At 34.5% G+C, this 11,761-nt stretch overlaps 1 protein-coding gene across 1 annotated transcript; it reads right to left on the reverse strand.

The window, feature by feature from the left end:
* Positions 1-5,942: 5,942 nt before the first annotated feature.
* On the reverse strand, positions 5,943-11,177 carry LOC105677941 (uncharacterized). Its single transcript, XM_067347089.1, has 3 exons — positions 9,700-11,177; positions 7,694-7,810; positions 5,943-6,181 (listed from the first exon to the last, which is right to left on the reverse strand). Exons 1-3 carry the CDS (start codon positions 9,870-9,872, stop codon positions 6,016-6,018), a joined length of 456 nt encoding a protein of 151 aa, XP_067203190.1. The 5' UTR covers positions 9,873-11,177; the 3' UTR covers positions 5,943-6,015.
* Positions 11,178-11,761: the final 584 nt, after the last annotated feature.

Here is an 11,761-nt window from a genome sequence, read left to right on the forward strand (position 1 = left end):
CTCGAGAGAACAACAGTAAGGGATTTTTCTCATGCATTATCACAAATATTTGCGATATTTTTTAAAGATAAGAAATACCTTGAATGTTCCCCCAAATGGATAAACAATCGGCGGTGGATATAATTTCTGTCTTTTTAGTCTAGATGCGAAACTTTCACCTTTCCAATAGTATAATGTGAGAAAGATGAGTAGAAATACTCGTTTTGTCATCAGGATCTAATGCAGAATAAAGATATTATACATTTAACAATATTTATATATGTAACCCGAGAAAAAATGTATGAGATATAATATGTCTCATAACATATAATTTTATATGATTATATAAAATATTATATGTTATCAAATTTTTTCATAACTAATTATATATATTATATATATTATATTATATATTATATATTTACATCTGATCATATTATACCATTTTTTCTCGGGAATCATTAAAATCATAAATAATTTTTTATTGTTTTTTATCAGTTTTTATGTATCAACTTTTTATTTTGATCTGAATGTACAAGTTAATTGTAAGTATTAAATACGCCGACGCTTTCGATTTTGTTTTTTTACGTGTAATGCCTCGCTGTCAGTTTTAATAGTAACGCAAACATACAGTACTTGGGAAAAATACAATTTAAGTAGAAAAAATGTTTCAAGCACACAGCGTTTTTAATAACAGGTTTTTGAGTAAATAGCTACATTATTTCTTGGTCGTAAACTGTTTACAGAAATCAATATGTATCATTTATATCATGCTTTTGTCTCAAAAAGATGATCATATTTTTACACAGAACTTACACGAAGAATATTATTTAGAATTGTTTTTTATTGTAAACTACTTTTCCACTTTTCTATTTTAACTCTATCTTTTTGAGATACATAGCAACTCATTAAAAGTCCATACCGCATATTCATCGTGTGCTACAAGCAACAAAATAATATTATAATGGAGAAGCATGACGTAAAAAAGCAAAGTCAAAATTCATTATCATTACACGTAGCCATTTTTGTATTATATTTATTTAGACTTCGTAGATATATTATTTAACGCTTTTACCGTTGACAAGTTACTGTTAAAGACAAGATAATTGAAATAAAGACTGTATTTTTATATCTAGCACCGCACAACTACAAAGATTATCTCAACACTCTGCGATTAAAAGGAGTGAATCAAGTATATTTATGTAAGTTATAAGAATGCATATTGTTATTTATACTTTTAATAATTAGAAATACATAAAAGAGAAAATTATTATTGTTATATTATTAATCAATGCGTATAAAGTCCCATAAATTTCCTTAAAATATTTTGTATCAAAAGTATAATTTATAAAAATTACAATGCATGTATTAATATAGATATAATATACAATATAAAAAATTTCTCATAAAAGTTTCAGTTTGTAACAACTTTTTAGTTTCTAGACTTCTGTAATGTTTGACCCGAGTTGACCCTACTGGATTTCATGGATAGCAGAGAGCGGAACGAGAATACGAAGTACAAATATACTATAATCCCGACACGAAAGCAACGCGATTCTTGAACTTGCGTCGTATTCAGAGAATAAAATGTACGCTGTCACTGTCAGAATGACTGAATTTGTATTCAGATCTACCCCGCGGGTGACCGGCCTTAAATATAGCTACTTTTATCAAGGGTGCAATTTATGACCGGCTTTTATGGTCCGCCCTGTATAAGTATCGCGTCGCTTTCGCACTTCGCCGTGGCGTGTAGCTTCCCGAAAAAGAAGAGACTCGAGGTAAATAACTCTAATGCCTGGCACCCGGAAAAGTTTTTAGGTATCGCTCGAGGGAAGACTTTCGTGGTCGCAGATTCCTTTTAAACTTCCTTCACATCAAGTAATGTGTCACATATATAAGATCTTATGTTATTTGCACGAATACATAAATTTCAATATAAATGGCACATCATGCAAAAAATAAATTTTTTACGTATTTCAGAAAATTTTTCAGAAAATTTATAGAAAAGTGTTACAAGGCTTATATTTTAGCATTTTATTTATTATTTTTGTCCTAGTAACATATCTGACTTGTTAAAAATCACAAGAATAATAAAAGATTTAATAGAACATTCTGAAAGATCAACATTTGTCTTATAATTAATAAATACAAAGTTAAAGTAATGTAAACAATATAAATCTTAAGAGCATAATTAAAATGAACGGGTTTGTAGATATAATATATATTTCATTCAATGTAAGCATACCTTTAATCTTATGACCGAGGACACAATAAACTCACTGCAGGAGTGGCGCATACGCACGCTTGTCTGACTTTAACCGGCCGTTTCTACTTCCCCCTTTTGGAACTCCCACCGGCGCACGTGACCCGCCTCGTGGAAATTAACGTAAATTCGTAGAGCCGCACGAATTGCTTGCTCAGCGAGTCGACACCTGCGATGAATTATGGTCAAACACGCTCAAATAATTTCGCGCACACGGACGGCTAGAGAGCCACGACCAAAAGGGAATCCGTGATGTTCTTGAAATTAACAATTAATATTCTTGAAATTTGACCAACTCGTTTACTTAGTAAAACGAAATTAGAAATTCCTATTATTAGTTCAAAAAATTTCATTTTGATGTAAAATATCATCATAATATTATTAAAATTTATCTTCAACTCTTCAAATGATTTATTAAACACACCTGTTAAAGTAATATAATCTTTTTACATATATTTTATAAAAATGACAATACAAAATTTTTATAATCATGTAAAATATGAAATTCTCTTTTTCTTCGTAGTTAAAATATTAAAATCTTAAATATTTTTCATGAAAAGATTAATTTAAAACAATTATTTAAAATAATTTATATAAAAAAATTTACAAGAACTTTTCAATTTAATTTTTTAATAAACAGCAGGAAATTGTTTTGTAAAAACTAGTTTAACGCAAGCTCAAATTGTTTACCATACAATTCCGATATCGTTTTCTTTGTTCTTAGTAATTACTCGCGTACATAAGCGAAAGATTTGAGATGCAAAATACATTTGTTTGAGCGATATGACACTTCATCGTTAAACTTGGATTACTGTCCTCACTGCGTGAATAAATCTCCCGAATTATATTTTATCTACTTACGCTGAATTTAATTCCGTCGCTTTTTTCAGTTGTAACAAACGATGTAAAATGTCACATACAATGTCGGACGTAATTAATCATTGTTATTTGCGTGCTCCATGTGTATCCTTTCTCCACTACGCACTTCAATTAAATCTTATTACTTTCATCTATCAAAACCATAGTGAGTAATATAATGCTGCAAAATATGTTTCGCAAGTATAAAGCTAGTTAAAGTTAATGCAAACCTCGTGCGCTCCGAACAATGGAGGCGAAAATGCGCGGAGGAACTGGCAGCCGGATGCCGTCGCAAGATAGATGGCAATCTACTGTTCACCCTCTTGCTTCAAATGTTTGTCAGTTTTGCCTTTGTAATCACTGTTTGCAGAAAGTTGTCACTACCTCTCCCAGGTGAGAATGCCCGTGACAAGTTCCGGATAAGAGGTGTTGCGCGGAACAAGTTTTGGAACAAGAAGATTACATGTTCGGGCTTTAAAACCCGAAGACACGCGAGGAGGAGCGCGGAGGAGGGAAGGTGAGTGGGGATAATGCGCGTAAGGAGAAAGAGAAAAGCCAGATGAGATAAATGAAGATGGGGTCAAAAAGAAAGGAGAGACCGTAAACCGGCGAAACTGAGTAGAGAAAGAGGTCATTATTCTACGTCGGGGGTAAATCTCCGAGAGTTAATGACTTGCGAAGTTTTAATTGATGCGCTGTAAAGAAATTATGTAATACGTCGCTATTTAAAATAATGCGAGTAATCTTATTTCCGATACTTCACACTTGAGGTTTAGGACAATGGGACGAAATCTCGAGGCGGACGAGTAAAAATTGGAGAAAAAGTCGGGAAAAGGAGATAAATGAAGATGGAAACGGCGAACAATAAAGTGGTTGAACAAACTTGGATGGTAAATAGAGAAAAAGTTTATTGTTTTCCAGCAAAAAAAGAACGCTTAGCAAGACGAATGTGTGGTTTAGAATCCACCTTTTTCCTAAAAAATGCTTATACCGTTACTCGTAAATTGTTAAATTAATTAATCTAGCCATACATGTAATCCTCTGGCGTGTAGTTCTATAGTAACACTATAATATTATCACAAACGTAACCGTTATAATCCCACGTGGGTAATGTGTTTAACACCAGAAATGCGCACAGTCCGATCTCCGAAAACACAAGAGGCGCAAAATTAAGCTAAAGTATTTTGATCTAAAATCATATATTTAGATAAATTGCTTCAACTAATTTATCCAAAATTACACTTTTTTCTAGAGATTTAAATTTTTGTGATAAAATAATTTTCTTTTTTATATTAAACGCTTTCAATTTTTAGTATTAAATTCCACTTTTTCTTGACAAAAAGCAAAATCATTATCTACGAAACTTCTAATTTTTAATGGAACTTGTAATTAAATATAAAATAGATTTTTATTACAATTTATTTAGAGAATTGTTTTTATAGAATATGATTTTATAATCCTGAAACTTCATAAACTCATTCTTTACTTTCAATGGTAGCTTATCTTTGAAACCTATTAAATCTTTCAATACTTTTAAAACGCAAATCAGTTCTAAATCTCATAAAATATGTTATGCATTTATTTTCTATGAGTTCTAGGTCATTCTGTATATGTATGCAGCCGACATGCAAAAGTGCGTGATTAGACCTGCTCCATCGTCCAGAGGAAGAACTACTGCTATCCATCCGGTGAATCGTCCTTCACAAGTGCCTGTACTGTACCCGTGCCTTCCAGATATCTACGAAACTTTCGATAGTGCGAGACATACGGAAGGAAAAGACGGTGAAAGATAGCGAGCATGAGAAAGAGCGGAAGAGGTAGAAAGGATAAAGAGGAAGCTGCAGAGAACGTGAGAAGGAAGGCAGATACGCTATTTACGAATCCAGATAAAAAGCACACACTGACACGTAGGAGAAAAAGGATCAGGCGCCGTATATCGCTTTTCTAGGTATCTAGAAGACAGCGAAATTTACTTATTGCTAGTAGCTTTTCTCGTTTCGCGTTTGCGACAAAACACTCGATTGCTGCTGCAAATCAACGCCTTTAAAATAAAAAGATATACTTAATTAAATACTCGGCATTCGCGAAGTGATGTCGTAAAAATGTATTAATCTTACTCATATGTTTATTTTTAATATTTATAAACATATGATATTTATTTTTGTAAATAACATCCATGTATCACACTTTTTGAATAAATTTGTTTTAATTAAATTAAATAATCATTAATTTCAAATTTTATTAATAAAAGTCTAAATTTTATTTAAATAAAATCTCGCCCACTAGTTCCTTTTCGAGATTGTACGAGGTTCTGTCTTCGATAATTGTGATTTCTATCTCAGGTCAAAAAAGGACCCAACAAACAGTCGACTAGTTAATAAAGTAAAATTGATCTCTCTGGACCGTTGCTTGTTAAAGCAAACCATTCGATTCGTAAGATCAAGCCTTCAACGCTTTTTTTGCAAGAAAATATCTGTCGCGGCCCGTCCAGGTTTCATTCTTAACATTTCGGGTAAGTAACAATATTTTAAAATAAATTTTATAATATATACATATAATATATATAAACCGATCATAAGGCGATCATAAATTTTATTATATTTTAAAATTTGTGCTTAAATTAAAATATTACATAACTTTGTTTATTATGATAACGCAATTATTTGCAAATCCAACGTTATCATCATTTAACTTTACTCAAGCGCGTGTGTCAAATTTATCTCACGGCAAAACTCTCATTTGTTACATGTCGAAATTGGTGAACAGAACTCCAAGAAGAGATTATGCTACTTATATTGAGATTCACCATGTTGACGATAAATATTACAAAGTTGACGTGCGCGACGCACCAGTAATTGAATGTTGTATTCTGAGTCGCGAAGGGAAACGAAGTCGAAGGGATTCGATTCCATTTCTTAAGGAAATACAATCTCTGTAAATAATTTCAAGGGTGACTCGATGCAATCGGGATACGTCAGGATGCAATCGCCGCCAGACCTTCCCAATTGTTCGGCTTCCTGATACAATTTGTCGGCGCTCCGGTGACTGGAATTAATCGCTACTGGCAAGTCCTCCGTGGGCCTGCAAAGGAAAAATTCAGATTAAACTGTTTCGAGCGCTTTTCGTCGAGCCTGCGGTTATTTAATCGCATCGAGCATTTTATCCGATATCTTTCGATCTCTTGTAACTCGAGTACTCATTTGATTTCACAATTTTTATCTTTCTATTCTCCGCTCTTCATATATCATTGTAAACCGTTATGTAAAAATATATCATTTAAAACATGTAATAGAATAATATATCCTGTAGCCAGCGTTAAAGATAGAATTAAAAATTTAATTGCGATTGTGCACGATTTTTTAAGATATTATTTTTTCCGCTTTTTAAATAATGCGCAAAGTAAATAGTGAATTTATCATATTGTATTAAAATTGCAATTTCGATTACTCGGTAAACTTACTCGCTGCGTCAATATTTATGTGAAATGTTATAATTTATTTTATCTCATATATTATCAATTATTGAACCAACCGGAATCCATATGGATACCTAGGATTCTCGACAAATCTCCGTAATTTGCATGTTTGGCGATTAATGGCTCGTCGGCATTAATTTGTGAAATATACTTGACAACGGGGCTTACTCGCGGAGTCACGGGTACGCAATTACCGTGCATCGACGTTTCGTTACGTTATTTCGAGAGAAATTCCCAAGTGACTGCGTCGGGCGCACGAAGGGATAGCAAGCAAAAGGGATAGACAAAGCAAAGCCCGGCGAAAACCTAGAGCGAAACACTTCCATTAGAAACTTAATGTACGCGCCTAACTTTGTCGCAATTAGCGCGCCGGTGTTAGCTCGGGCGCAATTTCCTTCGAACACACGCGGGCTTGGAGCGCGTTTGGAATAGCAAATTCGTGGCTCTGGTTATGGGATGCCATGAAGCCGACGCGGACGAGCGAATATTTTGCATGATGTAACAGCCATCTGCTACTCAACTAACGCTCTATTAGGATTTCACCAAACACGAGTCCGAATCGTAACAGATTTTACGACTATGTATACATGTAATTCTGCAGTTCCTCGCGAAGCTGTAAACTCTGCGTGTATTTATGTTTCATCAAATCTCTCTCACTGTCATGTTCATGCGCATTCTTCTTCAAATTCAAACTTTAGACTTTGAAGCCAATGTAATTTGACATGTACAGAAATTTCCTCTCAATTTATGATAAAAAAATTTTTATGTTTATTTAGCATGACAAAAATAAAAAAAAGAGTATACTGTCTCATATCTGTAACATCACATGTTAAATTTTATAATAATCCTGTGTACAACGCGAGCAGAATCTCTGCAACAAGATACAATTTCCATCCTGCTAACCCACATTTCACGAGCTGTATATTTGCGTACGAACATTTCGCGAAGTCTTTACATTATTCTCAACGAACACGTCGGCCATTAGTGACTTCCAAGGGAATTCATTACTCACGACTCTTCCAGTAATGAATCTCGTTTCCGGAAGCGCGCGAGTGTATATCGATCCTCGGCTCGGCGCGAGTCAAAGCGCGAATGCCGAAACGTCGGAATTGACTTACGTTAAAATTAAGTGAATCATTTCCTCTAGAACGTCCTGCTCGGCTCTGCGGAGAGGCGTCTCTGCGAGCTCGCAAATGGTCCTCAAAAGGCACTGCCTGCCATCTCGCCAACCGTGTCTAAAGAGTCAACATTAAATCTTACTTTGCAACCAGGTTTTTACGCACCGCGTCCTCTTCTCTTTCTCCGTAATCCTCCTAGTTTTTTCATTTTAATTCAACACCGTGGTAATTTTATTAGAGTGATGCGTGCCGGTGAAACCTTTGGCAGGCAGTCGAGAGAGTAGAAATGTTAACTTGTGAAGTAACCGCTTTTTGCGGAGTCCACACAAAGTGTCCGTATAAAATCAAATTATCCATCCTCGCGATATTTCCGACCGCAAATGATATAGAATTAACTTATATGTTTGCGAAAAATATGACGTGCAAATGAGGAGAAATGTGATACAAATGCTATAAATTGAAATTTGAATCAAATAAAATTATTGTTGTCTATAAGTGTCAGTAGGAGGATAAATTGTTGAAACATCTATAGAAATTTCACGAGAATATATATTACAATTAAAAGAATTTAATAGTTTGTATTTTTTTTTTATATTTTTTATTGTCTAAGCGAAAAAAATTTTAACTGTTATTTTGAACGATTATTTTTCAAACGTTTGTGTAAAATTGTTTGAAATATCAATGCGCATTCACACTATTCGCTATTTTTGATCGCGCATTTTTTTATTGTGCGCAATATCTCGAGAGGTATGCTCTCCATTTATCATCTACTTTCCTACATTGTACTACTCCGCATCCCAGCGGAGTAATTGCCTTATGTCCCAATTAATTTATGTTCGAGTTGCCATCTTTACCCCTGCCGCCCTTTGAGCGTTGTCACCCTGCGAGTGACAACGCTCACTTATATGGGGCGAAAGTGCGAGAGATAGAAACCGAGGAAAGATGTCTTTTGTCGTTGAAAGTAGTCACGTTGAAAGAACTCGCATCTGTCAATTGTGTTACATGCTTTTGTGTATCTTCTTTAACTTAATAATAATTGCCACGATTAATCACGCTTCCGAATGCTTTCAAATATTTCTTTATTTATATGTACGAAATTTCTTCAATTAAATGTGATTTAAAAAAATCTCTTTATTTGTTTAAGTCAAGTTTAAAAATAAATGTTTTATCAAAGTAATAATAGTAAGAATGTATATAATATTTTTCTAGATTTAGATAAAATCATTATATTTATAAACCCCGGTAGCAATAAATAATATTTATTAACGCTGACGTTTGATATTATCAGTCATTATTATCAGATTTCATGGATATGCGAACAAAAAAAATGAAAAAACTCCGATATCTAGCGAAATTTCAGAAATATTACCATTGATACTAAAAGTGTTGATATAATTACTTATGATATCAGCAAACTTTCAAAATTTCGCTCAATGTAAATTAAAAAAAAGAAATAAAGAATTGCGTTGTCTTGGAGGAAATATAATTTTAATAAGCGATAATTATTATCCGACCAGTATAGCGGAATTAAGTTAATTACGTATTTACTCGCTCGTGCTTCTGCCATGTTTACTGATTCATCGGGCAATTTCGTCCGGTAATGCGTGGCGTTTGTTCTTTCGATTCGAAATTCAAATCGCCTCTCGACTGCCCATTGTACAAACTCGGCGCAGCGCGAGTAAAATTGCGTGCTTGTTCCCGAATCGTGTATATGAAAGTGAACAAAAGGTGCGGAAAGAGAATAACGAGGGCGGCAACTCGCTCGTTCGGCCAATCTCGATGGCTCTGTAAGTGTCCTACAAATTGAAACCAGCGATATATCAGGATTTATCGGTTTGCCCCCATTTAATTCTTTTTATTTAATTCTTGACTAATTTAATTAATACAAACAATGATCAGATAAGTTTTCCGATATTTTCTCTTCAAACTTTATATTGGAATTATAAAAAGAAAATTTTGTGCAGCGAGACTTTTCAAGAAGGTCTACAGCGATTAGTACAACTTACTCGTCCAACATATCTTCAATGGCGATGTAAGTTTCTTGCAAATCGAGATCCCTTATATGTCTCGCAGGAATTATCGTCGGCTCGAACTGTGACGCATTCCACGGTAAACCGAAGTTGAGTTGATATCCCATGGAGAAGGCGATACCGCCCTTCTTCGTCATCGCCACTGGCATCGAAATACCCAGAGTAAACTATCGAATAAATTTTCCAGCATTATATCGTGAAGGAAACATCGAAATTGCGAGATAAGTTTAAAAAGGTTTATAACACATATATATGTATATAGATACATATATATTTACTCACTTATAGCAATAAAATTGAGAAATTATTACAAACTTGAAAGTATAAATATAATTTTAATTAAAAATTTAAATCAAAAGGATTAAATTTTATGAAAATATTCTTTATCGCAGGAAATCTTATTCAAAACGAATATTTTTTTTTCAGGAAGGATAATAATTTATTTCCAGTCGCGAGTCAGATCAGATTTGCTAATTAGCGCAGCAACGGCTTGCAAATAAATATTTAATGCGGCGACAGCGGTCGTATTTTGTTGCGCAAACCGCAAGCACAAGCTAAAAGCTCTTGTAATGATTGGTATGCGCAGCTAAATATCATTTTAATAGCCTATCCTGTACGTTCGATTCGAGCGCAATTTCTTCCCATGATATATGGATGCAGAAATTTTTTATCGTCAATCAAAATCTGCAGAATTAAAGATAAATTCATGAGAATTGATACACGCTAACGTGCAAAATTATGATGTAAATGTTACGTTATAAGCATAATATAATCTTTAAAATTTTTTAACTTTTAAAGCTTTACTTTAAAAATAATAGGTTGCAGAACAATATATACAATAAACGCTGGCGGCATTAACGGAGTAAAAAGTTTTCAAATAGTAATATTAAACTTCTTTTGATGCACTTAAATAATGTGAATAAAAGAAACTGAACTAAATAAATTCTACTTTCAATATAATGTACATGCTACAAAAATAAACATAAAGATAAATTTTGAAAATACCTGCCACAAAGTATTCTGAGGGTACAACAGTATCGCTCGGCACCTCCAAAAATTCGACCAAAGGCCGAAGATCGAGAATACCCAGAAGAGCAGCCGTGGCATAACGAATGTATGGTAATGTTACCGGTGAAACGTCTGGAAGAGTGCACTTCGTCGCGGTGATAGCTGCTCCATTCCGTACCCAAGTAATTCACGCAGACTATCGAATCGTTGGTCAACGAACCATGGGCAAACGTTCTCTTATTCCGCGGCGCGCATATCGACGAGTTTGTGGGAACATGATAATGAGTCCTGGAGTTTCATGGTCGGGGAAACACGAACGCATCGTTATTTGCGTTCGGCAAACGTTCCTAATCCGGAGAGTTACGAGTAACCGAAAACTTCGACCGTTTTACGAGCTACATTATGGGTCGTATTCTTTTTTGTTGTGGAATTTCATTAACATTACCTCGAAGTGATTGAGATACAGATAAACCAAACGTTGCCGTGCAATAAATGTAACAAGATATGGAAAGATATGGTAGGAAATATTTTATTTAAATACTTATAATTATAAATAATATACTTACAATGAGGATTTCTTGTTAAATATTACTTCTCTCCACATAAATAAACCAATGCATATATTTTCCGACGTATACGAAGACTGTAAGTGGAACAAGTCAACATTCCGACCGACGTCTGTAAAGTAATCAATCTTTTTATGCTGTCCATGAGCATACGCTGCGAGGGAAAACAAAACTCCGCCGGCCGATTAAACGCAACGAATGCATGGGCACGTGATGCATGAAAAGAAAGAAGTTTGTAAGTGTACACAATGCACACGATGCATCAAGCCGGCAGCGTCGCGCTCCGATGCAGCCACCGAAGCGTCGGCGACGCTGTACGATTCATCGGCGTATCAGTTTAATCCCAGCAAGCGATAGCGTTGTAAATCCAATAATTGCCCGTCTTACCCGTTAAGCAGCTTTAATTAATTCCGTTTCCGTGCTGGCGAGATTAACGGCCGGAGTTGAATTAAAATCTCATCTGG

Source organism: Linepithema humile, chromosome 1, assembly GCF_040581485.1.
Source record: "Linepithema humile isolate Giens D197 chromosome 1, Lhum_UNIL_v1.0, whole genome shotgun sequence".
Taxonomy (NCBI): Eukaryota; Metazoa; Arthropoda; class Insecta; order Hymenoptera; family Formicidae; genus Linepithema; species Linepithema humile.